The 27118-nt window shown below is 43.8% G+C and overlaps 3 protein-coding genes across 6 annotated transcripts in view; 1 reads left to right on the top strand and 2 right to left on the bottom strand.

Annotated features, from left to right (window-relative positions):
• The window catches only part of ATP2A2 (ATPase sarcoplasmic/endoplasmic reticulum Ca2+ transporting 2), a 45642-nt gene extending 38964 nt beyond the window's left edge, over nucleotides 1–6678 (top strand). Inside the window, exons 20-21 of one of the 2 annotated variants that reach the window (XM_065693100.1) lie at nucleotides 3–123; nucleotides 5545–6678. In XM_065693100.1, coding sequence (XP_065549172.1) covers nucleotides 3–123; nucleotides 5545–5558 — 135 coding nt within the window. In that variant the 3' untranslated portion in view covers nucleotides 5559–6678. Of the gene's footprint in view, nucleotides 1–2 lie in introns of both variants that reach the window. The other variant, XM_065693099.1, reaches the window with a different exon arrangement.
• Nucleotides 6679–12857: 6179 nt separating this feature from the next.
• ANAPC7 (anaphase promoting complex subunit 7) lies at nucleotides 12858–20293 on the bottom strand. 3 transcript variants are annotated; one of them, XM_065692969.1, is made up of 11 exons: nucleotides 20030–20286; nucleotides 18927–19113; nucleotides 18323–18442; nucleotides 17923–18034; nucleotides 17521–17674; nucleotides 17281–17423; nucleotides 16904–17021; nucleotides 16282–16478; nucleotides 15555–15779; nucleotides 14973–15123; nucleotides 12858–14141 (listed from the first exon to the last, which is right to left on the bottom strand). In XM_065692969.1, exons 1-11 carry the CDS (start codon nucleotides 20128–20130, stop codon nucleotides 13952–13954), a joined length of 1698 nt encoding a protein of 565 aa, XP_065549041.1. In that variant the 5' UTR covers nucleotides 20131–20286; the 3' UTR covers nucleotides 12858–13951. The 3 variants fall into 3 exon arrangements, with proteins under 3 accessions (XP_065549041.1, XP_065549042.1, XP_065549043.1); XM_065692970.1 differs by lacking the exon at nucleotides 20030–20286 and having other exon boundaries at nucleotides 19025–19113; XM_065692971.1 differs by lacking the exon at nucleotides 12858–14141 and having other exon boundaries at nucleotides 15053–15139; nucleotides 20030–20293.
• A 975-nt stretch (nucleotides 20294–21268) lies between these two features.
• On the bottom strand, nucleotides 21269–26402 carry ARPC3 (actin related protein 2/3 complex subunit 3). The gene is made up of 7 exons (XM_065692977.1): nucleotides 26319–26402; nucleotides 25167–25266; nucleotides 24033–24109; nucleotides 23745–23813; nucleotides 23341–23467; nucleotides 22714–22808; nucleotides 21269–21788 (listed from the first exon to the last, which is right to left on the bottom strand). The coding sequence occupies exons 1-7, from the start codon at nucleotides 26322–26324 to the stop codon at nucleotides 21726–21728; spliced, it is 537 nt and encodes a 178-aa protein (XP_065549049.1). The 5' UTR covers nucleotides 26325–26402; the 3' UTR covers nucleotides 21269–21725.
• Nucleotides 26403–27118: the final 716 nt, after the last annotated feature.

Raw genomic sequence — 27118 nt, 5'->3', positions numbered from 1 at the left:
AGATTATCTTCCAGATCACACCTCTGAATGTGACACAATGGCTGATGGTATTGAAAATCTCCCTACCTGTCATTCTGCTGGATGAAACACTTAAATATGTGGCCCGTAACTACCTGGAACCTGGTAAAGATAGTGTGCGGCCTGCCACCAAAGAGTGTTCTTTGTCAGCATGCACCGAAGGAGTTTCCTGGCCGTTTGTGTTCATTACTATGCCCTTGGTTATCTGGCTTTACAGCACAGACACTAACTTTAGTGATATGTTTTGGTCTTGACTGACACGATGACAAGTTTTACATTCAAAGAGAAAAAAGTTTAACTTAATTTTTTTATTGTTTAGAGCAACTGTCTATTTCTGCTGAATTTTCACATGAACATATTTGCCGGTGATGGAGGTTTCATAATCTAGATTCTGTTTGTTTGTTTGCTTTTTTCTGACTTCAGTGGGGGCAATATATTCCTCTTTTATACACAGTTCAAGTGTCCATTGACATGTACAGAGAACTAACACTATTTTATGCAAATATTTTTTTGTAGATGAAAGCATGTACAGTGTTCTGTTCAATAGTCTATTCATTGTGTACAAAAAACAAAACAGGTGATGTTGTTTGAGCCAGCGGACACTATCAAACTAAATTGGCAGCAGATTTTAGGGAATGAATGTGTGTCGTCTTAAAACTAAACAAGCATGTAACTGTTTGTCTTCTGCATGATCATCCAAACTTAAGTTGTCATAAAGTCAGGTTTGCTTCCGAAGCAGAACTTTCTGCACTGGGTAGAGAGTGCTGCTACCTCGGTCAGGATTTCTTCTCTGTTAATCCCCCCCTTCCCCTCACTCTTGGTTCTTGACTGTCCTTGTTTACACCACTTTCTGTATGAGGTATGCCTAATCTTGCTCGTGCAGAAAACACCATTCCACATGCAGCCTGCGGGGTTCTTCCATCCTCTCCACACACATAGGGTTGTTTTTTTTCTAAGATTATTTATTTGTCTATTGTATTTTATTGTAACGGACCTTATTTTGCCAGTGTTGCCCATTATGCAGGGATAGGGAGGGCTACTTCTGTCTACCTAAATCTAAACCAGGCCTTTTTTAACAACCACAATCTGCTTTAATTCAAAAGAGGGGTTGAGTTGGGTTTTAATACTTTATTTACCTGTGTCAGATCCTTTCTTTTTTCTTTTCCCCCCTCCCCTTTAAGATCACAACTTTTAATGAGACCTGGAAAAACAACTTGCACTGCATAGCTAGAAATTGGATGTTCCTACACTTTAGGGCACTAATGATCAGTTGTATACATGGAGTTACTCTGCTGGCCTGTTGTTAGCCTGACTTGAAGTAACAAAGCTCGTGTGTGTGTTTTGTAAAATCTGTAAATAGCACATGACCAAATTGAACATATTGTATAGAACTATTTTTATTTTAATGTGGCACTAACCACCTTCATTATGACGGTAAATGTTAAAGCATGTTCTCAAATTCAGTCCTGTACCAACAACGTGTAAGTCATTAACAGTCCTAACTGTGGTGTTTTTCTCCAATGCCTTCCAACTTTCATCGACTAAAGTGAGTATTTCTTTTCCATTTCACCATGCCAGTGGTGACTTGCTGTAAAATAGCATATGCTGTATACGTGTTGAAGAATAAATAGTAATTTCCTTCATTCCCATGCTGTGTTTTGTCAACCTCTGCTGTGCTACATTATTATCACCACTTTAGACTCTTGTGTTGTGCTCTGAAGCTCAAAAATTACTGATTCCAAAGGCAAAGTATTTTGCTTTTGGGTTTAGTGCATTTTAGGGGCTTGTTTATAGCACCCAGGAGCCTCAGTGCCCCAAGATCTTACAGCTTTTGGTCTTAAGTTTGAGATAATATTGGACAAATCTGTAACTTAAGACGCTGGCAGCTGTTAACATGTATGTTCAGTGTCCAAAACACTCTGGTACTTGTGGTCAGGTGCTGGTTTACTCCAAAGCTTTTTCCTGCTCTGAAACAGGGGATGCTGCTCTGAGCTGACTGTACCCTTCTTTACTCTCTGCTGTCCTCAAAGTGCAGGTACTCCTCTTTGCAAAACCAGCTTATTTCCCATGAGTGGGAACACTTTGTACAGTGGTCATCTGAAAAGACAAAAGAACAGTCTCAACAGGAGAGTCTTTGAGAATCAGACAGGGGTCGTTATGTCTTTGTAGAGTCACAGGTGCTGTGTTATCTTGTGCTGGCTCATCTGCTTGAATAACCACATTCAAACAGCTTTCTGATTCCTCATCAAGGAAAATGATAGCTTAAAGCTATGTTCTATACGTGCCAGCTGGAATCCAGTGAGCACAGATAATTCTCTAGGTTTCCAACTTTCAAATACAGATACTAACCTCGGAATACACAGGCCCTATCTGAAATCCCACTGCATTGTGAATACTCACTGTTTATATAGACTTTGACTTGTTTAAGTTGATGCTGAAGTGACTCAGAGGAGCTGGACCTGATGATGTAGTAGGTGTGTTGCCAAACTGTAAGCATTTAAATCCTGTTGAACGCCCTCTTTAGTGTGGAAGAACGTGTCTTTTTGGCACGCTAAGGTTTTGCATACCACAAAACCAATGGCCAGCACCAGCCATTGGCTGTATGGATAATAAATGAGCAGTATAAGACTTGTCCCTGTTTCTTTAAACAGAAAATAGTAGGTCATGTACCTATTTTGATCTTAAGGAATTCTAAATCACAAGTATGTGATTTGTTGGAAACTAATACTAGCAAGTTAGTTCTGTGTGCTCCCAATGTTATTGATGAACATTTTCCGGGGCAGGCAGGTCACAAACTCTTTGAACACTGGTTCTGAGTGAATCTCCAGAGCTTTTTAAAGCCATCTATCTTCCTGTCACCATGAAGGATTCTGCTTGTATGATCCTATCCCTGTGTATTATGCTGAATAATCCTGCTCTAAACCCCCTTTTCCTCTGTCTCTTAAGCTACTGAAGAGGAAAATGACTGCTGATGGTAGAATTCAGTCTTCCACTTCTTTTATTGGAGCTCTGTCTGTGTTGAAGATCAATCTTGCTGCTTGTGTCACGGATTTCCATGTGGATATCTGACAGCTCGCTCATTTCTCGTGTCTTGGGAGTGCTTCCATTAGGATCTTGTGTTCCTTGGAGTTTGCCTTTGAAAGCTCAATGATGGCTAGGTGAATGGAGTGGCATTCATCCTACAGGCTCCTGAGGTTATGGAAACAGTCAGGTTTTATAAGGTGCTCCTGAAGAGCCCAAGCACTTGTCATCTACCCTGTTTTGTCTCTTATTTCTCCCAGTCTTGCTGTCCAAATATTCCTGTAGAAATGGAGCAATAGGGTTCCTCAAGATCAGCACTTACTTACCTTGGGTTCAGTGGTAGCTGTTGCTGTGCTTTTGAAGCTTCTGCTTTCCAAGTGCTGCTACTACATAGTAACAGCCTTGTGTGGCCTGGACTGGCCAAATGTTAAGACCTACCATGAGCTTCCTCTTAGGCAGTGAAATCAGCATCTGCTGGAAGCTTTCTTGTCTGGCATCTTGGAGCTGTGGGTCTGGTCTTAACCCTTCTCAGCTGAGGAGGCTGAGGGAGGTTCTTGTATGTGCTTCTGGCATGGGAATAGCATGAGGCAGTGCTTCTCAGTTACAGAAACTATAGAAAACCAGTGCAAGGTTAGTAATGCACTGCAAGAAAATGTGTGCACTAAAATGCTGATGCTTAATGGTGTAGATCCTGTAGATCATTCCTTAGCTGTCAGTCCTTTCATCTGGAGAAGCCAGGAAGGGAGTTCTTTTCCATTTAGGACAGACTGACTCGCCAACATCTTGGAGTTGAAGCTCTCACTTGGTTTCCTTGTTCCCTATGCATCTCCTTTCCAACCTCCTCGCTGTACTAGGGTCATCTGGGGATGGAAATAGGCAACTCCTATCTGAATGTCTTAACCCTGTGACTATATCAATGGAAGCACTTATTTAAGCAGAAATAACTCAAAAGTTACCCAGGCCTTATCTCTTGGCCCATCTTTTAGAAAACAGCTTTATACTTTGTTTCCCTCTGCTCTCATCTCACTGAGCTTTTCCATCTCCACTGTCTTTGGGATTCCTTAGTGTCCTCACATATCACCACTTTCTAGTGTGAGAAGTGTGTAAGGCTAGCATCAATCATGGCATTGATGCTACCTTAGGCTAGGAACACCAGGAAGGATACCAGCTTATGCTGGGAAACCAGCAGGGTTTGGTACCAGAGCAGCTCCTCCTGACCTCAGTGTTCTGTAGCCTGGTCCAGAGCAGAGGTAAGGGTCAGGCAGCTGCAGGCAGGCAATTTTAGACAGGGGTTTTTGTCTTTATAGTGCCCCAGGCCCTCTCTGCTTTCAAATGTGATTCAAAGTGCTGTTTGTGAGCTACGCAGCGAGCGGCTCCTTTTTGCTGCTTTCCAAGCAATAAAAATAGTTCATACTTAGTTCCCTAAAGCATTATTGCAAATAAATAAGGATGAAAGAGGCTGCAGGAAAATATGTATGAGTTTGTCAGAATGCTACCAGGCTTATGTTTGTAGAGAGGCTATTTTAGGGAAGGGCAGTCAGAAGAAAATGAGTTTTTAATGGGATGATAGAATGCAGTACAGCAGTCCTGTCTCTGTTCCAAGAACACAGCTGATGCACAGAATATACCTGTTAAACAGCTTAAAGATGGTCGAATTTGCTGAGATGAAGGGAGGTAAAACTGATCCAAAGCTGTCTGTCTCTTGCACCTGTCTTGTTTACTTTTTTTGCACTTCTAACCATTAACTGTTTCCCTAATCTCTGCTAATTACATCCTTAATTACATTAATATGCATTCCCAAATCTTAGCAGGAGAGCCTAAATTGCGTAGTGTTGCAGCAGGGTTTTGAAGAGCCACCATCAAGTTGTAGGCAGAGTACTCTTCTCTCCAAGACGCAAGGCTAACCATACGCTGTACTCGGGGGTAAAGTACAGTAGTAGCTTTATTACATTGTACTCTACCCTTTGCCTACACATTAATCCGTGTAGTTTAATGACTTCTTCAAAGCTTTCCTACTGCTTCCCAGAATAAGCTGCATTACTTGGAAAAGGGACATTGTTAGGTCACTTTGGGGCCAAGCTTGGATATAATGCCTTGAATAGAAACAACCCTTTAAAGTTCTTAAGAACTTGAGCTCAAACCTTGTAGTATAGAACTCAAAGTAAAACTTACAAGTGAGGCTTGTCTGTTGCCATTGGTCAGGCAGAGAAAGGCAAAAGCTGTCTAAACATGTCTTAATTCTGTTTCACTGAGGTCTTACACAGGAAGCACTGGCTTTGCTGATGCTAAAGGGAGCTCTGCTGCACTCAGCACTGCTGAGCCATAATCCAGAGTCGGGGGCTTTAAGAACAAAGTAACCTGAGAGTGTCCCTCCAATGCCAGGGCAGCCAGTTATCAAACTTAACATTCTTTCTTCTGTCACTGTTGATCTTAGTCTTGCTTGTATGATGATACTGGGCATTCATCCTTTCATTAACTGATGCCTTTTCTTTCTTTCCTTTTCAGCAATACTGGAGTAATCGCTTCCTAAACAATTTTGCAGAAATGTAAGGTTGTTTTGTTGCGTGCATGTGTTTTTAGCAACACATCTACCAAACCTTCTGCATGTATTGTGTAAAGATTCTTTGCTTTCCCTAAAACAAAACTCATTGTGTTTCTCTGTGGAAGAAATGTGTGGTACCATTAGGACTTCATTATTACAGATGTACAACCGTGCAATATCTAGCAAACCGAATGGGAAACTCTGTCTCCAGAGAAGTTTGGGTTCTGTGCTGCATGGAGAAGAGTTGGGTTATCCTTGAACAAGGAATTGTGGAGCTGTCAGCCAATTTTCCCATATTTCTGTATGTAAAATGTCAGTTTATACAATGTACAATATCAAAATAATGCATGCCTTCGATCGTAGCCAAATCTTTCTCTGTATTGTATCATCCCAACCGTACTACTCTAGAACAGCTTATGTACAATGCTATCCTATTTATAAAATCCATTGGGAAATAACTTACAGATGAATGTTAAACCATAAGCCTCCAGTTCAGAACTTTGGCTTTTTCTTTTTATCATGTGTGCAAATGGACCTCTTTTGCACTGTCATGTAACTTATTTAAATCTAAGGCAGTAAGACAGATGTTGGTGCAATACAAACTATCGTGATGCATTTATCTAAAACAGCAACAACCGACTTTAACCAGTGACCATACCTGCATGTGCGACCTTTAGAAGCTGTAAATAAGATCAGTTGTCTCTTTCCATGCTGACAGTAAGAAGCATCACACCCGGTTTCATTTGTATCAGGTAAATAAATCTCTTCTACCATACGTACTTTGCGTGTTATTTTATGCACTTTGTTTTCTGCAGGTACATTTGTTTATACTTCAGCGCTCTCTTATATTAAGGCCAGGATGACACTCACTATAGCACCAACACCATTGCAATCTTTCCTCCTAGAACTATGCAGATGCCAGCTGCTCTTCCGGCAGTATTGACCTCCTCGCTGGTGTGATTTCCTCTGTCCGGGGGCTTGTGTGTGTGTTTAAGGGACACTGTCAAGTACTTTGATCACTCAATTTTTTTAAACTGCTCCATTGTTTGTAAAATCCCTCTGAGAAACTCAAAATAAACGATTCTTTCCCAACTCCATCTTCACTTTTTTTTGTCCTTTTCTATCTTCTAAATTGTCCCAGCACAAAGCAGTTGTTCAGTCTCTTCCCCCTTCCGTAGGCAAAAGGAAGATGAACCAAATGCGTTTGTTACAGTGCGCAGCATGAGTAACCTACTCAGAGTACTTCTACACTGCTGCTTTCCAAAACAGGGGTTCTTCTGCCAGCTGCTCACAGGACAGGGGTCCGTAAGTTTCCAAACTGAGTTTAGTTTGGAGTTAAAGGCAAGGGAGCCTCTCTAAACACACAGCTTCAGCCAACTGCAGTAATGTGCTTTAACGTCAATGTAATGCCTCTTAACCAGCAGCAAACAGCGTTATCTAAATGAGGTGACATGTATGAGACCCTTCAAACACAACAGTGTGACGTTTAAAAATACAAGGGTTGAATTCCATTGTTGAGCTGCCCTAAAGGAAGGTGGAGGATGTGTTAGTGCTTGTGCCTGCTTCCTACTATGGTAGCGCTGAGCTGTGCTCCTCACCTCTGGGCTGAGGCTGTCAGAACCAGGTTCAGCACTCAGCTCTTATCTACAACTGCAGCTCTTCCCGATGTTGTATTTATAGCCTGTCATCAGCACACACCAACAGCACCAGCAAACAGCCCCCACTGGGCCACCCAAAGGATGGACCATCCCATTTACACTACACAGGCACCTGAGCTCAATGACTAAAGAACCGCTCCGGTATCACCCTTGTCACCTCCAACTTTGCTTTCCTTAGGAAGTAAGAGAGGAAAAGCCAAGGCTGCTATGTATGCAGGTGGCAGAGTCAACCTTCCCTACAGAGGCAGGTAGGGAGCACTGCTTTACTGCTGGGGAAAGATAGCATCAGCTGCTCCCAGCAATCAAGCTGCAGCCAGCTCGCACCTTCCCAACCAAGTCATGCAGCTCCAGTGTACCGTGACTGCAAAACACAGAGCTCTGTGATCCTGTGCTTGCTGCTGGGCTGCATGGACACCCCTGGCAGAAGTCATGACTTGAATGAGGTTTCTGCTATCACTGCTTTTCACCGTGACTTAAACGTGACTTGGGACTGACCTGCAGTGGGCAAACGAGCTCCCATCACTCCTAACTCATCAAATGTGTCTCCTTTCCCTTCCTCGCTGGCTGCAGCCCGGCTGACTCGAGGCTGCGATGCCAACAACGATTCATGGCGGAGCTATTCAGCTTTCCAGGGATTCCTGCCAAATACCTGTCATCTCACCACCCTGCTAACAGCAGTTCCAGTCCTCTCTGCAGCTGCCGCTTTGCTGTGGGCGCAGTTCACCTCTACCTGCAAGTTATGGGTACCAAATCCTGTGGCTTTATAAAACTCTAAGCCTCTAGTTTATGGGCATTGCCGGCTTCTTGGGCCATCCCACCGCAGGCTTTATACCTTCAGGGAACTGATGGCACAAGAATCAAGGCACAGCCACCAACCCATGAGCACAAACCTGCCATCAGGTGCTGGAGATTTCAGCCTCAACCAGACAGCATGGATTCGTGATGAACTGCTTCCCAAACCCCCCCACTACTCATATTCACAGCATCCAGACCTCTCGCAGATCAAAGTAACAAGAACAGAAGGAAACTGCTGTAGCATCGATTCAATCTCCACTCCGTCGCACAAGGCACGCAGCACGTGGCCTGTCAGAAACCAAGGCCAAGTTTCCAAAGCACCCAGAACCTGCTTTAACAAGTCCTCCACCTCCCGGAGCTACAGAACCTCCCCAAGCAGCCCCAGTGACGTTTCTACCCACATCCCAGCATTGTGTCAACCAGATTTTGCAATAAAACAGCAAAAAGCTGTATGGGATGTGCCAAAACAGGCCGGAGGAATGGATGTGTGCACTGCACAGCATCAGATCTGCAACAGGACATACAACTAAACCAGAGACCTAAACAACTGCTGCTGCTGGTGGCTGGTGGGGAACTCAGAGCTGTCCTGGTAAGACCAGCTCAGCATTTAGCTCTTCCCTACATCTAACCAGGTTCCAGATGCTCCTTAGGGAGGCCTCCACCTCACCCAGAAGGGCTTTCATCTGACAGACGTACATTGAAAGACCAACAGCATCCAGCCTTTCACAAAACAGAGCTGCTGATGCTCTGATCTTAAATCCTAATGGGATTAAGAGCTCCCCTCACCAGCTGCACAACAGGCTTTGAAGTCTTCACCAAGACACTTCCATCTCGGCAAAAGCCCCGCTGGCAGCATCCCACCAAGCTACTCAGTTTGCCTTTACCTGGTGCTAACAGTGCAAAGGCAATCCTCACTGGCTTGACACTAGGACCACACTGGGACCACACTGGGGTTAGGAAGGGGCCAAGTCCTGCTTGCAACAGGCAGCACCTCCCTGCATGCCGTGGCTGCGCACCTGGCAGCATGGTCCCTTACACAAGAAATCCCTGTAGCAAGTTGGAAACGTCTCTACACCTATTTACAGCCAGATGATGGATGTGCTTCCTTCAACTGTGTAAAGCCTTGGAATTTATAGCATGGATGATAAATCATAGCATGAAAGGAGATGAAATCTGTTTCCTAATCACCCTTTCCAGGCAATAGAGGCAGCAGGAACAAAAGCAGGAATCTAAGCACAGCACAGGAAGGGTTAAATCCCTTTTGCAAATACTTATTTCCAGTGTTACTGGGTGGTTGGTCCTTAAAACATCTCAGAGGCCAAGATTTCCATGAGGGGAGCAAACACTTGACCTCCAGCCTAATGGAACCAGCCATGGTCCAGTGTGACATGACCCTCTACAGAGCAGACACCAGAAGGAGCCACCTCCTCCTTTCCTGCCTACTAAAAGCTGTCCTGGAAAGCTGAGGAAAGGTGAAGTCTGTCTTCAAACCCCATTCCTCCTCATGTAACAGCCAGCAGCAACGCCAGAATCCAGTAGCTTACTCAGGGCAGCTAGAACTTAGGCTAATACTGTTCTCTCACTGCAATGCCAAACCTTGCCAGTGTTAAATAGGTCCCTGCATTCCAGGCCCCCTGCGACTACCAGATGGACAATTCAATCCATACAAACATATCTTGCCTTCACTATGGAGCTCAGTAGGAAAAACAGAAACTGAGGGACCCCATCAGGTTTTACAAGGCAAAAAAAAAGCCCCTTGGTCACAGATGGCAGCTTTTTACTGCCTTCCTGATAGACAAACATTTATCTGTGGAACCATACGGATGCAGCCTACTCAGACCAGCGTAAGCAAGATGTGCGGCCACAGATGCTGCTCTTGCTCTGCTGATGTCATCATGCTGGAAATCATCTGTTCCTAGAGGATGAAGCCAAGTTACCAGCTTCAACTTGTTATTCTTTGGCGTGCAGTATGGACATTATATATTATAGACTAAACATTAGGAAAAAAGCAGGAACAACAAAAAAATCAGGGAATGTTCTAGTAGCCAAATAGTTCAGGGAAGGAGCTGGCATCTGAGTGGCCTTTACAGCAAAGCACAGGGCAATGCACCACCTCCCCAGCACAGGAATCATAGAATCACAGAATAGTTAGGGGTGGAAAGGATCATCCAGTTCCAACCCCCCTGCCATGGGCAGGGACACCTCACACTAAACCATCCCACCCCAGGCTCTGTCCAACCTGGCCTTGAACACCGCCAGGGATGGAGCATTCACAACCTCCCTGGGCAACCCATTCCAGTGCCTCACCACCCTAACAGGAAAGAATTTCTTCCTTATATCAGTCCTTTTGTACTGCCACTTCAACCCAAGTTCTTGGGTCAACTGCCAATGCAAGTAGTTCACTTCTACCAATCATTAAAGTCTCCCGGCCTGGGTGTTAGATCTGGGGTTTTATATTTGGCTATGGTATAGTTGTGTACCTTGAAGTCACGATGGCAGGCACGGCCTTGGAGAGTTTCATACGGCTGAGCTCTAAGTGAGGAGATAAGAAATGCTCCCTGCTTCTCCCCTGGATAGATTCATTTCCACATCACTGAGCTCCTGAAAAGCAAGGAGGGAAAACCACCACACAGAGAGAGGCATAATGAGGAACACCGTTATCAAAAGGAATAAAACAAGTCCTAGTTAATCAAACACCTCTCTATAATCAGCAGTAATAGAAAAGGAAAAACCACCTCAATTAGACAGAAAACATTAATCCTGGCCAGCAGTCCTCAGTTGTGTCTATGGGCTCTGCTTCACCCAAGATCTGGACATCAGAACTAGAAATACTGCCAATACTTCAGGTGTTAGCAGCACATTATAGAGCACGAGCACATCGCTTGCTACAGAGCCTGCGTTATTTAGGCAATTCCATGCCACATCATGAGCACGTGGCTGCTTTGAGGCTCTGGTAAACTCAGTCTGTCAGCCCTCACCCAAATCGATTTGAGGTTTGAAAAAAATTCAGTTCCTTTCCCTCACTTCTGTATCTTTCCTATGGCAGAGTAGGAAAGAATTCAAACTTACTAATGACACCTGTGGTTTAAATGCATGGATTTCAAGCAATCACAGGCGCTTTATCCTTACCCAGCCCAAGCCCAGCACTTGCTGACAGGCCAACCCCATACATTACAACCCCCATACGCTGAGGCTTTCTTGCCTCACCTGTGAATTGCTTCACACTGGGGAGCTTACATCACGACTTGACACAGTCTGAACTCCCATTTTTGGCTTTATGATCTTCTCTTCTATGGTGCACAGCATTAAGAGACAATGCCAGCTGCTTATTATGAGCTAATTGTTCTGTTCCCTGAACTAGAGCACCAGGAAATGGAGGGTGCAAGATCTCTGCAAAACCCAGAGATCACATTCTAAACTTAAGAGCGCTAATGAAGGCTCATTAATAGGCAAGAAGAATCCCTCTAGAATTCTGAAGCTAGCTCTAGATGTATCTATATGATGCACTCAGCATGTATGGCACCTTAAAGTTCCATAGTCGCTACTGTACAACTATCAGCTGCATCACCCCAATACATCAGGCACTTACAGAGATATCATATGCAGGATCCAACTGAGCTTTTCACTGCCAATAAGGAGCCAGGTTCTCAGGAAAGAGGCAAGGACACAGCTCTATTCATAGCTACCTTCAGGTGTCCTTACACATACTGGACTTCTTTGCTAAGCACAGATGGTTTCTTTAGAGCGCACTCATCTTGAGGTACAGCTTCCTGTCTGTTCTAAAAGAAGGAATTACCAGATTATCTACAAAGATATCACAGGGTGGCTTTAGTAGAACTGTGGTTCCCCAATTTCCTGTTCTATGTGAATGCTTCTGGAAATGCCTAAAGCCAGTGGTGTCCACCTGCAACTGATGACCTGTTTAAAGGCATCATTAGAATAGAATGGCCCAGGAGGTTGCAAAATCCAGACCACATACCTCATATATTTCTCTCATCAAAATTAAATATCATACAGTCATAGAATATGTCCTTTCTTTAGTTTAGTGGCATCAAGAACTCCATTCTTTCATCCACAGCAGAGGTTTGGGATGCATCTATAAAGCTGATGAAGCTACCCAGCTTCTAGATGCAGAACACAATCTGATGAGTGCTCAAGTTTGAGGAGAAAACAAAGAGATACATCTGTATTTCTTTTCCGTTATGAAGGACATGCAATGAGCTGGTACCTATTCACTGCAACACAGAGCAACAGCAAGAACGGATTCTTCACAAGAAGCCACCAGAATGCAATTAGCAAAATGTTTGCTCTGACTGAAAGGCAGCCTTTTGGTGTATTTGTTTAGGGGAAGAGCAGTAACAGCTCCTGCCAAGCCAATCACCACGGCAGCAGCAGCACACGCTTTCCTCTTCTTCCCATATAGTCTTCAAAAACCCGTAATTCCATTTGATATTCTGGAAAACCTAAAGCCCACAGAATTCCAAGAGAGAACAAAGACCCAGCTCTTTTTCTTGTTTTAAATGGATAAACTATTAGACTCCTGCTTTGTAAGATGAGACACTGAAATACTTCCAAAACAGGCCATAATAGAAGCAATCTGCTTATTCTTTTTGTTGTGCATTTTTCTAACGGATACAATGCACATCACAGAGGGAGAGATTTTACCCTTATCTGCATTGTACACCTGCAAGTAGGGAGAAGGGTGTTTTTCCCCTTTTATTCCACCTGATACTCAAAACTGTTTCTTAGCTTTGTAAAGAGCCCCTGTGCTCCAGCATACCTGTGCTAACAGAATAAATACAAAAGGAATTCAATTGCCAATATAAAGATAAAAATACCTGGTTTAGTAAAAAGTAAGGAAATCAGAACTTTAAGAGAAATAAGAAGTAATCCCTCCTGCCACACATCAAGCCCACAAAACCAAAGCAGTTTCTAGGTTACACAAAGCAGCTCACCCTGGACATGCTGATGTTGAGAATTTGTGTATGAAGCAGCTTTGCTTCAAAAAGTGAGCGAAAACACATGAATTCCAGGTTCACCTGACAGAAACATGAAGTACATAAACGTGCAAAAACCAAGACGTGTATTTGGATAACTTAACATTTCTACAGTAACGCAAGCAAAGAGGGACGAACTCTTTTTATATCATTTTAAACGTCAGTGCTGTACACAGAATGTGAAGTGCTTTGAGTCACTGCTCTAAAACCTTTTAGTGGCATCCTGAAATAAAACTGCATTTAAAATAAATGTTCATCTTGAGACTGGAAGCGATTACAGGGTTTAGTAAGGACTGAGGAAGCAACTGTGATTCTCCAACACTGGCTCAATGCTGTACACACAGAAATCGGTCAGCTACAAAAGTGTCCTGGAAGTCCAAGTTTCCGAGGGCTCCGAACTCCTGAGCAGCACACGTAATGCCCTACAAACAGACAAGTTAATTCAAACACAGCAAGAGAAAAGTGCTGCTTTCAGCTACACCCAAGCAGCTCCTCCAGGCTGCAACAGGAGCATGAGCCCAAATGGAAGCACACAGACAAGAGTAAGACCTTTTCCACAAAGGAGTACAAACTACTGTATTTACAAACTGGTCAAGCACAAGTAGCCCTGCACAGAATTCAGATGCTGTTTTCATCAGGCTTATGACACACTTCAGATTCTAATGCTTTGGGTTTTAGCAGGCATCTTTTGAAATGAAAGTTGCAAATAACCTCCAATTCAGTCAGTCCCTTACACTTAATAAATACGAAGCATCAAGAATCTTCATGGTATTGAGATGCATAGAACTGTTAAATGGGTCCAGAATCTTGTAAGAAAAGAACTAAAGTCCTTTGTTACTGCAAAAAAATATCGTTGTTTAAGGAAGAATGGCCCTGGTGGTGTGTTCAAGTGCCAAGACAAGCAGGGGGATGAGAGGTCACTACTGCATGCCAAACCACTGCTCTTGATCTGCCCACTGTGCTGCTTCACTGTCACTGCCTTCCAAGTCCCCCTCTTCTCCACTTCCCTCCATATCATCCACATCTTCTTCCTGGGTTGCATCTGTTGGACTTTCCTCTTTTTCCATTTTCTGCATTCCTTCCAGTGACTTCTGATCATTTGGATCCAAACTGAGGAAAGTAAGAAAAAGAAAGAACTGTCCTAAATCTTTTATTTCCCTCTTTAGTTATGACCTTATTACCAAACCTCATCTTCTTGTCTGCACTTCCTGTTTAACATCATCAAGAAGTCTATTTTAGTAGATGATGCAGCTTCACCTCCAGCTGACTGTAACACTGAGTGTTAAATCTTTATATAAACCAGTTTTGATCCCCAAGAACGTGCTTATCTAAACATCACACTCCTCCAGAAAGCTTCGTCAGCTCTTCCAGATAATACTAATTATAAAGTAACATGAAAGCAGGAAAGATTTAAATTGCTATAAGTAACTATGTGCAAGTGAAAAGCAGCTGACCCACTGAAGCTATTTAAGTTTGTAGTGGACATAATAGGCTATATTTAAAGCAAATATAACTTGTTGAAATCAAAACATAGTAACAGTTAATATGGCAACACCATCAAATAACATTTTGGTTATGCTTAATTGAATCACACTACTTCAATTTACTTAATAGCTCATTTTTTATATAGTGCCTGAAAGGAATGGATCTTGAGGTGCCTGACTATATAGTAATTCATAGCCATAAATGCCTTAATCCTTCAGTTGGTCAAGGAATTGCGTGTCTAATGGCATATTCAGCATTAATACAGTCCCTAAAGTTTGCACATCTCAGTTCAAAGCTTTATGACCAACTAAGTCATGAATGGGATGTCATTTGTATGGTTTTAAGGGAGAATGATCTAAAGGTACCTCTGATGCAGATCCTAATCTATTAGTGGCTCAAGTTTTTACTTAGGGAAGTTAATTGGTTCTTATACTGCAGTCTCAGTCTCTGCTTTACCTTAGGGCAATACTGTACTGGTCCATTGCTTCCTGGTACTCATTGACAGCTACAAGAAAGTCTCCCAGTATTCGGTGCAGAACACAGTCACTCTGATTAGCCAGTGCATTCCTCAGCAAAGCAATTCCATCTTCGTACTTCTGTTCTCTACCTGTTTATATGCAAAACTACAGCTTTAATTAATAGTTTAGATACAACTATAAAAAGTCAGAGTGTACAGAGTCATCACAAGACTATTTCCTCCTTCAGAACTGTATGGGGGGACAGCAACAATATACTTCTTGCAAGATTAACTTTAAACAACGACTTTTTGTTGCAATAATGGCTACATTCACTATTCGAGACACTTTGGAATGAGAACATTTTGTTTGTAATTGTTTTAAGTGCTGGTGTAATATTAGCTGCTAGATGCAATTAATTCCTGTGATTTTTCCTTCAGGATAGAACTGATAAATCCCTGGGCTGTAACATCACATCACTTTATTGATGTGATTCTTCACATCAATAAAGCTGCAGAACACTCTTCTGTGTAAAGCAGCATGCTTTAAATAAATTGACATGGAAAAACCCAAAGGAACTTACTAAGAAGTTCTGCTTTCTTTACCACAGCTTTAATGTAATCAGGTCTTTGTGTCAGCGCTTTGTCCAGTAGCGTCTTGGCTTTCTCCTGCGTGACTGGGTCCTCAAGACAGACTGTTGCCAACAGAGTGAGTGTCTGTGCATTTGCTCCCAGGGTTTTATACACATTATTTGCCATAACCATGGCTTCACGGATACTGTTGGATGCCAGGTAACATTCAATGAGACCTGATGAGGTGAAAAGGAAAACATTTCAGGTTTTGAGTTCGCACTATAGACGCCCCTCCTCAATTATTTGCACTTAGTAGCACTCAAGACTTCAAACACCTGACACTCCAATAGGCAAATACAAATTCCAATGGAGAAAACGACTCCGCATTTTAACATATTCATTCTACACATAACTGACTTTATCACTTTATTTATAGACTGGTACTAACAAAAAGCCTAAACACACCTAATCTTTTTCTCCAGTTCCAGTACAGAGATATGAACACTTCAGCTGGGCTCTTTGGAACTCTTACTTGAAGTTGCTGTAAATATGACAAAACGAAGCTCCCAGTGGAACTAACCATACAGTTAACATCATCATCCCAAAGTGATCTGCTCAGAACACCCAAGTCTATTTGTATCCAGATTAAACAAAAAGAAGAACTGCCTATCCTCTTGTCTAATCATCAGCATGACACCAACCCAGTAGTGAACGTGTGAGTAGCTTCACTTCACTCACCTTCATAGCAATCCAGCCTGCAAGGTGCAAGACGTATTGCTTCACGGAAGTGTATAATTGCTTCCTGGACTCGGCCCATGTTCCTAAGAGCAGCTCCTTTCAGCAGGAGAGCTTGAACACTGTTACTATTCAGCTGGATAGCTTTGGCTCCTAAGTATAAGGCACGAGAGTATCGTTTACTGTAGAAACTATGACACCTATGGAAAGACAAGAGGGGTTGTAAACATGTACTGGCTGTGGTGCCTGTGCACATTCATAGAGGTTTAAAAGAAGAAAAACAAAGGAAATTACAGGCAACTACTGAACTTATTGCATTTGAAGGTAAGAATACATGTTCAGGGGAAAAAAACCCAAACTTTAGGAGCTTAGAAAAAAAGCAGTATGAATACTAACTGTTACAGCTATTTAATATATCATTATTAGTGCACAGATGTGTTAACTCTAATAGGTTTAAACATACAGAGAACAACCAAAATAGTTATTTATGGACAGTTAAGTCAGCCCAAGAACAGGATAGGAAAGCACCTCGTGAACAAAAAACCCTGAATCCACTGTACCAACTGCAATCCACTGCCTGCAGCAAATCAAGAGTTGAGATAAGAAAGGCAACAAAAGAACTTACCCCGATACCACCCAGGGTTCTGCATGCTGATCAGATATATTGAAGAGACGGCAGCCTAAGTTCTCCACATCCTCTAATCGACCTTCACGTGCCAATAAGTAACCATACACATCCATTCCTAAAGAGAAACATTTCAAGATCCATTAGCAAGAAATGGAAAGTTCATTCACACCAAGAAAAAACAAAACCAAACCCATGAACATCTACTTCTAACTGTACCTCTACCAGTAATGGTTCCAGATACACAGCTTCTGAATTGAAAGGCAGGTACAAGCAGATACAACATTCCCCTGCATGTTTGATTGCATGTAGCTGCTACTCTAATGTTACTCATCAGGTCACTACATTATGTACAAGTTCTTTTAGGATTTACTCACCTTTTATTAGGTAAGGATCCAGCATTTGTGCTTGTTCAAATTTTAGAATAGAGTTTTTATTATCTCCAGCTCTGAAATACAGGTCTGCCAAGCTCCCCAGTAAGTCCACATTATCCCTCAGCAATGACTTCTTCTCTAAAGAGCTTTAAGAGAAAGAAATGCTGTTAATGCCATTTTAAATACAATTATATGTAAATATTAATACATTATTTGACTGCATCATGCTCTTTGAACTCTTACCAAATGGTGTTTATCGCTCTCGTGTTGTCTCCAGTGTGCACAAAAGCATATGCTTTGATCCACACGGAAAGCCAATCCAAGTTAGGAATACTCTGAATCACGTTGATCGTCATAGAGGCCACTTCAGCACCTTTCACCGACAGTGAGAGCAAGCCTGTGCAGGAGTGTATATACATCAATTTCAGCCATTATAAAGTGCTTTTAATACAAATTAATTGTCTGCAGACCAGAAACTCCATCCCTTGACAAACGTAAACAAGCAGCTTAGCACTGATTTTATCACATGCATGATGTAGGCAGTATATATTACATGCAACTGCAAGACAAGTTACCTAGTCCCAAGCATAATTCAAATTATAATAGTGTTTAATACTGAAATCCCAGCAGTGTGCAGACACCTACCTAGTATGGCATCAAGTGCTAAAGGGCACTGCCTCAGTACTTCCTTGTAGCTCGTAACAGACGAGCGTTCTTGACCTGCTTTCTTGTATAGATTTGCCAACATCATATTGATCTACAAGCAAGAGAAATATTGGTAGAGTCAAGTACAAGAAAGGAGAAATCCTCACAACTTTGTCTTCAAGCATGCCCCCTCCCTCCTCTTCTGGGCAAAAAACAAGACTACCTGCTCTTCTTCTTATCCTATAACTTATCCTATCATATATAATTAAAGTAAATGCTTCTTTCTGAGCCCAAGGATAAACTTTACATTATTTTGTATTTGCATAGTACACCTTGACATCTCAATATTTTCTTCAAGATATGCTGAGCAAGCACTTGTGACCAGTCTGCCAGAACTAACCTTTGGGGTCCTCTGTCTGGAAGGAATTCCATCAAGAATAGCAATGGCATCTTTATCTTGCTTCAGCATTGTATAACATTCAGCCATTTTGTATTTCACTTCGATTTCTGATGGTAAACACTGAAATAAAAGGGAAAGATTGAAGTACAATGTTGCTTTAGTCAGGTAAAAGATCTGAACACAGCTTCCTCACTAAATGCTCAAACTACGTTGCACAAATCTAGTGCAAGAAAGTGAATGATGCCAGTACGAGCCTACTGCTGGCTCATACTGCTCCTGTCTTACAATGAAAAACATGAACCACCCATACAAAACCCATCTCATGTTTGAGGCCATATTAAGTTTTGCATTAGAAAACATCACGACAGTGGTTCTGGAACCAATCCGCTTTAAGTGTCACATTTATTTGACATAAATCCACAATCTAAGGTATTCAAGAGACCTGTAGATGCGGTGCTTAGGGACATGGTTTAGTGGTAGACTTGGTAGTGTCAGGTTAATGGTTGGACTTGATGATCTTAAGGGTCTTTTCCAACCAAAATGATTCTATGGTGACTGAGTCAGACACATTAATTTAGGCAGCACATTGGTTAGTTTTAAGTACCTGGCTCTGGGGAGTTGTTGCAGCATTCCCAGTTGAAGGTCTTACTTTTGAAGTTTTACTTAATGCTTTTTTCTGCTGCAAGGCCATCGTATACTTACTCACAGCATTCCTATACTCCTTATCATGGAAGAGAGAGTCTGCATGATACACAAGGAGCTGGTATTTCTGAGACGGCGAAAACAGCTCCCTAGAAGAAAAGCAAACAGAAAGGCTGAGATCAGCTGCTGCATAAGAACCAGAGCCTTACAGAACCCAAGCAGTTGTAGTTTTGGCTTCAACTTCCAACTGTTGCCGCTTCTTTACTAGAGCGGAAAGACCCTTGAGTATCTCCTCATGAAGGGATTATCTCACCAATTTACTTTATCTCTATACAAACAGAGGTAACAGCCGCCCCTGACACCTCATCAGCAACAGCTTACTTTAGCTGCTTGGCCACTGCTTTGGATGAGGGAGCAGCCCCCATCCTCCCCAAAGCAAAGCACATTTTGTTGGAATGGACTCAAAACTGAAAGCAACCCAGCTCCTCCTACTGCTCTCCTCATCCTAATCCCCATGTTCCCCCAGTTTACACACCCCCTTCAGAACTCTCCCATGTTTGCAGAAGAGTTAGGCTTTCAGAATGGGATCTGGGCTTCAATTAGGGTCTCAACCCCATTCAAAACGGCAAACTGCACCTTATAAGAAGGTCCTGAAAAATAATGGGAATTGAGTCAAGGGAACTGCTGTGACCACTGGAAGGAGAAAACTGCTGCAGTAGGAGGATAGCCATGCTGTAACATGCACCCCGAAGGGTACGGGCCGCGCTGCTCCCCCTGAACCCCGAGAAAGGCCGGGAGCAGGAACCCGGCACCAGGAGCAGCTCTAACATCAAACCCATTTCCACCCCTGGCAGTGCTCAAGGCCAGGTTGGACACAGGGGCTTGCAGCAAGCTGCTCCGGGGGCAGGGGTTGGAAATGGATGAGCTTTAATGTCCCTTCCAACCCACCCCAGTCTATGGCGACTCCCTGCCCGCGAGACGCCAGCTCGGCCCCGCCTGGCCGCTCCTTCAGCACCACCGGCCCCGCCAGCCCCCCGCGCACCGCCCCGCGGGAGGGCCACTCACGGGTTATTGCCGCTCATGGTGAGGAGCAGGCCGCTGAGGAGCCGCACATTGGAGTGGAGCCCTGCGGCCGCCATCTCCCGTACGTGCTCCACCACGCTCATGCTGACCGGACACACGGCACCGGCACCGGGACCGCCGACACTCCAAAATGGCGCCACCGAGAGGGCCTCGCCCGCTGCCGCCGCCTGCAGGCGCCCGCTACGCTGCCGGACGCGCTGACAGGCGCACGGCAGGCAGCCCCGGGCGGCCTTGCGCCTGCGCAGTGGTGAGGCGGGAAGAGGGCCGTGAGGGGAGGCTGCACAGAGCCGGGGGAGTCTCTGTCCGGTATCGTTAAATGGCGCAGGCATCGCCTGTGTGTGCACGGCTGTTGGCTCTGGCTCTTTTTCCTCTTACAGTGTTATCTGCTGGCTGCGGCAGGTAAATGCGACTGAGGTCTGACAGACAACGAAGCTCCTGCCTTAAAAACAGGTAACTGAGGAGAAAGCCCGTCAAAATGTAGCTTTCTTCTGGGACACAACCAGGGGAAACGCCTTACTAGGGCCACTGTTAACTACAAGGCATAGACTGAAAGGAAGGGTGAATCATAAACTAGTTTTTCCCCTTTATTACAAAAAGAATGCAAAATATGGCTATATTATGTATTACATATATGTAACTGCTACAGCAAATCAAATCAGCAGGAGGTTTCAGTTTGAACATACTGTCAGTGCTGTCTGGAGGACAGTACACCTCTCAACAGGGCAACATGCCAAGCGGTAAAACAGGACTAGTGCAAGTGACAGAAGCGTGTTGGTGCTGTGTGGTGACAGTGGAACACGTATTGCCACAAAGGAAAGAGACAACTCTGAATAAACCAAGCTTGGATTTGCAGTTCCTCAGGAAGCACCTGACCGATCGGAACATTCATGGCTCTTTCCAGTATCGTGTGATGGTTGTGCTTGAATCTGCACCGCACAGGGAGCCTCAGACTACACTACATTATAATTACATACATATTATCTGTGTGTGTTACCCTGTGAAGGCATTTTAGTACCAAGGAGCACTGCCCTGCAAAGGCAGACCTGCTAAATAACCAGGTACGTTGCCACAAACTATAGCCCCTGTATTAACCCCCTGTTTTCAGTGGGAATGATTCACTCCAACTGATCAGCATTACACAATAATGATGGTCTTTTCACCAAAAACACCCACCTCTGATGTCGTCAAAGGCCATCCGTAAGACATAAAGCAGTCACCACATTAATTACAAGCCAAGTTTATTGAAAACAAGGTAAAAACCACTGCACTCGACAACACAGCGTGAGAAGCGTGTTTTCCGTGGACATACAGTACTGAGACTCTAGCCAGTAGAGCAATCCCACAGCTCCCCCTACCCCACAGGCAAGCCCATTTCTTCTCTTAAATACAAGCCCCGTTTTAAATGCCAGCTGCAGTCACTGATAATGAAGCAGCTTAGACCTGAAACAGCATGTTAGAAATCACTTATTAAGCACCAGCTTAATATTTGCTTATATTACTCAAGTTACCTTTTTGTTCCCTCTAATCCCTCATTGACTGGTTTGTGGTAGGGTTTTGTTTTTCTTTTTTTCTTCATAAGCACTTAATTCTTCCTTGGTACAAAATGTATCCAAAACAAAGGCAAAATACCTAAACACCTTGCTGTGACAATGTTTAATGTTGTTGCTGCTGTGCCTCTTCACTGGCCAGGACCTGATAGACTCTTGTTCATGAACTGTCTCTTCACAAAGCAGATCCACCACTGCAGAAGGAAGCATGAAGTCAGACAATATCCAAAAGTGCTTTCCAGGTGATAAAATAGTGACCTAAAAGTATTCATCCTCTGACAAGCAACACATATTAAGGCTCCAATTTTACACATACAGTTTTCCACACTGGTTTCTACTGGAGTTTAGGTGAACAAGAGGAAAGGAATAGACTTGATGAATTTATAATGCAGGGAGTTAGAACTAGATTACCTTTAAGGTCCTTTCCAGCCCAAACCATTCTATGATTCAATAATATAGAATATTATATATAGAAATCTGTAATATATATAACATATAATATGTAATATATATAGAACATATATAATATAGGGCTCTGAATTAAAGCAGGACATTCTATGTTATCTTATTTCTATTAATTTTGCTGTCTATTCCAATATAATTATGAAGGGATGCATCAGAAAGCTATGCTTTTGAAACTAAATTAGCCCAAATAATTTCAATACTAAATGCAGTCACATTTGCGTATGAAATGTATGAACAGTCAGGAGGACATTCATTCATTGATTAGCTATTTGTTTTTAATCCGAATATGAGACAAAAGGGTCTGCTTCAAAGAAGCTTTCAAATCAGAACTGCCTGGAAGATGAACAGCATCATTCCTGCCTGTGGATTTCCATTTGAAAACCTCGCCAAGAGCAGATGTGCAATACTTTGAAGAGTCGAACCAGACACCACTTATTACTGCCCTGCTTTTTAAAGTAACCCAAATTGGCATTCACTGTCTTGCTGCATTACGTATTACACTCATTGATAACTTGCAGCCTGCTATTTCACTGGCCTTGTAAAAGCCAGGAAGCTTTTGCCAAAGTTATCCACACCTGATCCCTCCCCCATCATCCCACTTCTCTCCACAGCAAACCTCCCATTAGATCTGTGATGATCACATTAAACTCTTACCTTACTGGGCTTGTCACTCTGAGGATCAAAAACTTTCTCACAAAGGCGAAGACCAGTTTCTTGCCTCAGCTGCTGCAGGTAGGCCCTCATCACCTCTGAAACACAGCACAGGAAAAAACAGTGGAAACTGAGGCAGCACGAGTCAAACTGAATGGAACAGAGAAACAATAATTACTGCTTACACCAGGAAGTGAGTTTTCACATCTGTAGGTACTCATCAGCTGGCTGAGTTGGTTTGCTCAATTTACAGCCATACCTGGGATTTTTATGGTATTTCTATTTTAAGGATCATACAAACTGTTTTCTTCTCTCAGTTACCTTTGCTCATTGTGGGCTTCCTATTCTGCCAGTGCAGCAGTTGGCCTGAGCTCCATTACAGGGTTTATCTAATGATTAATGCTGATGCAAAAGGCAGACTCAGATCCCTATTTGTTCTGTCAGATTTATGGATCCAGGGGAACCACTGCCCCCCTGAGGTCAGAAAATCAGCTCTGCCCCCCTTGTAAGACAGAAATGCAGATTTAGAACATGCAGTTTTAACAGTAATATTTCTTATTGCAGTCACAAAAATGCAGCTGGTAAAGTAAGAGCCCAAGGAAGCCTTCAGGGATGCTGGATTAGCCTTACCTTCCTCCTGCTTGTTGGCAGGTTTGGCGTAAATGGCATTAAGTGGAAAGCCGGGCTCCCCGGGGATTGGGAAGTTAGTGATTCCCAGTGTATACATCTCTTTCTCTCCTTGGCCTTTGGAGTTACACTGGAAGAACCAGGCAAACAATGGATTAACAGTTACAAACAACAGCTGATGTAGTGATAGAACTGTCTATTTTGGCTGTAACACATAAAAACTCATTAGGAAGAACACAGTGTTTCTTTGGAGGTCCGCATACTTGGAGAATCAGTAGCTCTGACAATAGGGAGTGGGGTCAACAGGATTATTTGTGCCACTGGGAAGAGAATATCAGCAAATCCTTTCCCAAGTATCCCCTGAACAGACTCAGTTTTCCTCCTGCATGGAAATTCACTTTTCTTACCTTTTGCAGCTTTTTCAAGCACTCAGAAATGTAGAGGGTTACATAGATCAGTGTTCTGTCAGCCTCGTTCTGCAAAGCAAGAGCAAGCAACAGGAATGAGTTTAAGCCATTCTGGCCTACAATTTCCCCATGAGAGGGAAATGCAATTCATGGCATTTACCCAGCTTTAATTAAGTGGGAGGAAGGGAATTTATTGTTATCTAGTAGAACTATTTCATTGAAAATAAGCATATTCACAGCACCAACCCACCAAAGAACATCCATATGCAAAGTATCTTTAAGAATTACCTTAATTTCATAATTTTTAAAGAAAACGTTAGCTTTGAAGTAGTAGATGGCTTCATCTATAATATCTGTGTCCTTAGCTAGCAAAAAAGAAATACAAGAGTTAAACAATGCACCGTTACAGTACATTTGGTCATGACTTTTACTCACCGAAATACATAAACAAGGGTTATTGCAAAAGCAAAACCTTGGTATTCACAAAAAGCAGAAGCCAGAAAGCAGTTGCTGGTGTGTGAAATAGCAGTGAGCTCAGACTGTTAACTCTTAAGGGTCCTTGTCTTAGGAAGACCTTGAACTCCTTTCTTCTCCCCCCCACCCCTGCTATGATTTCTCCCTTCCCAAATGGCAGCAATTCAGCAGCTCACTTTTCTACCAGTGGAATAACTCACCAGAGCTTTAACAGTGTAGAAGTCCAGTGTAAAAGTCCAGTGTAAAAGGACACAAAAATGTTTTTGGAAAAAGATCGCATAAGTTTCATTATGCTCTTCAAAAGAAAAGGTGAGGAGCAGAACAGAGTTCTGGATGCCAACCACCAACTGCTTAAATTCAGTATTTCCTTTATATTTCCTTTGCCAAACTGAACCATTACATTACTGGGGAATAGCTACTTAATGTGCTGAAGGGGAATCCTGACCAGGCTGCCTTTGGACCCTGTTGGGATGCCTGTAACTTCATCTCAATTTTACCCTAAAGTGCTGCCTAACCTACTCCCTGCCCTTCGGAGCAGCCAAGTGTCTTCAGCCACAGACCCAAAGCCCAAGTTCTCTGTAGCTAAACCTCCACTTCCTCTGACAGCAGAGGGTTCACACCACCACGTCCTCCTCAAAACTTACTGATGAGCACAAGAGGAAGCACGAGAATAGTAACCGTAGGCTTTAATTACTGAAGCAACTGATTTAGCTGGAGCGTATTTCTCTGTGCGTAACTGTTTTCTATGATTTGAACAACTTAAGTATTTGAAAACTTTTCTTCCTTCTCTATAAAGTTCAGTTTATAGAAATATAAACTAGAAATAGCACTCCATTTCCAATCAACCCATGGCTCCTCTCACCATTCTTGCTAGCACTGGCTTGGAGCAAACAGAGATGATGATGAGCTATATACAGGCAGTGATTTCAGAGATTATTATAAACTTACTTTCCCGAGGCGCTGGGCCTTTGAACTGGCTTCTGATGGGTAACAGTGCCATGTTCCCAACTAGCTTCGTGTCAGAGTCCATTAAAGTGGAGTGGTAAGCCTAGAGATGAGGGGAACAGATGGTTATTAACACTGCTAAAAATAGATATTTCCATGTCTGATCATGTGTCCCCTGTATCTTTATCAAGTAGGAGTCAGTCTAGTTTGTTAGTGATGCTCCCAGTAATTTTTCCTTGCACAAACAACGTCTGTTTTCTCTTTAGGCTCAGATCTCAGTGCCATTCTGGTGAAGACCACGGAAGCATCATCACTGGCACCACTCCTGATCACAGTGGAGGGAGATAGGATAAAACAGGTACGGGGAGGCTGCAGGCTTTGCTTCATCCCCAGGCTGCCAGACCCCATTCTGCATAGCACCAAGGGAGCAGCAGCCCTGTTCTCCTGCCTCAGTTATGGAGCTGTGCATAGTTCATTGAAAGTTAGCTGGCCATTAAAAATGACTGTATTTCATTTGCATGTCTATCTAATAATATTAGATAATAATAAAGTGAGGCTTAACACATACCCACACAGCCAAAAACCAGACCCTTCTGTGCACTGTAAAACTGGTCTAAGTGAAAAAAAAAGACAAAACCCTTTCTGCATGTGACAGATTCTCCCTGGAAAACCGATTTTTAACCACTGATGAGTCCAGCTTTAGGCATTTTCCAAGCATTTCCACCGAGAAGCCTTCACCTCCTCACAGCCTGTTTTGTGAGGGGAGAAGGGGATGCAGCCAGGGGCGGTGTGTGTGTGTAACCAGCATCCTCTAGCAGAAAGAAGGGGTGTGAACACCACCAGAGCCCAGCGCTGCTTTTACCACCCTCTTCCTGGCTGCAACTGGGGGATCCCTGGCAATAGGAGGAAGAGGAGGAGGAAGAGGAGAGCGTCGTCCTTGCAGCAGCCTCTCATAAGCAGCAATTCCCTTCTTTCATTGGGGTTTCTTATAGCCCCTGTGGTCCCCCGGCAGCTGCCCAAGGCCGGCAGAGCCCCTCTCCCAGCCCCGGGGGGAGCGTTCTCACCCCCCCGGCCCGGCCCCACCGCCCTGGCCGCTGCCCTCCCCTCTCCCCGCCGCCACGGGAAGGTTAAGCGCCGGGTACGAAGCTCCCTCACCGGCATCTCGAAGGGCAGGACGCAGGTCAGCGGGGCCGGGCAAGGGGAAAAGCAGAGAGGAGCTGGCAGCAAAGCTTCCTCCTCTGCTTGCGCTGCAGGAAATGAGGCAGCAGAGGCGGTGCGAGGAGGGGAAGCCGGAGCGGAGGCCTGCGGCGTGCACCGCCCCGAGAGGCACCGCTTCTGTGAGAGCACTGCAAGCACGGGGAAGGTGCTTGGAAGCGCACCCAGAGGGGGACTTGGTTGTTTTTTCGTTCCCCGTGGAATTTCCCCTTTCCCTCTGCCTTTGCTGTGGCCAGCACTGCAAGTAACCCCTCCTTAACCTTCCCCATGCCACACTTTTCTTCTCCAGCCACCCTAGCATCTTCTTTCCTTGCTGGAAGAGGTGAGCTCCTGTCCCCGGCAAGGGTCAGTGCTTGACAAAGAGTGCAGGAGAGGATGCTTTGCTTGCAACTGGTTTTCTCTCCTGTGCATTTGCAGCACTCCTGGGCATTGCGTGCTCTGCCCTAACATCCAACAGCCACAGCCAGCTGCTGGGCACTCGGTGTAAGGAAGCACAGAGTGGGGCCAAACCCATTGCATTTGGTGGGATGCAGTATTTTAAGGTGCACACTCCTGTCACTATCAAGCCATCACGTCCCGTATGACCCAGTATGTTGAATTTGTCCCCTGATAAATGACTCATGGCATAATTCACGAAGAAAAACTTGGGAGATTTGGAAGTGTGTTAAGGTAATCTAACTGCAGGGCTGGGGTTTGTCCTTTTGACATGTCACAGGCATCAGTTGTTCTGAGGCTGTACC

Source organism: Lathamus discolor, chromosome 12 (assembly GCF_037157495.1).
Source record: "Lathamus discolor isolate bLatDis1 chromosome 12, bLatDis1.hap1, whole genome shotgun sequence".
NCBI classification, from domain to species: domain Eukaryota; kingdom Metazoa; phylum Chordata; class Aves; order Psittaciformes; family Psittacidae; genus Lathamus; species Lathamus discolor.
The sequence above is the reverse complement of the archived record's forward strand: the minus strand, read 5'-3'. Positions and strand labels throughout refer to the sequence as shown.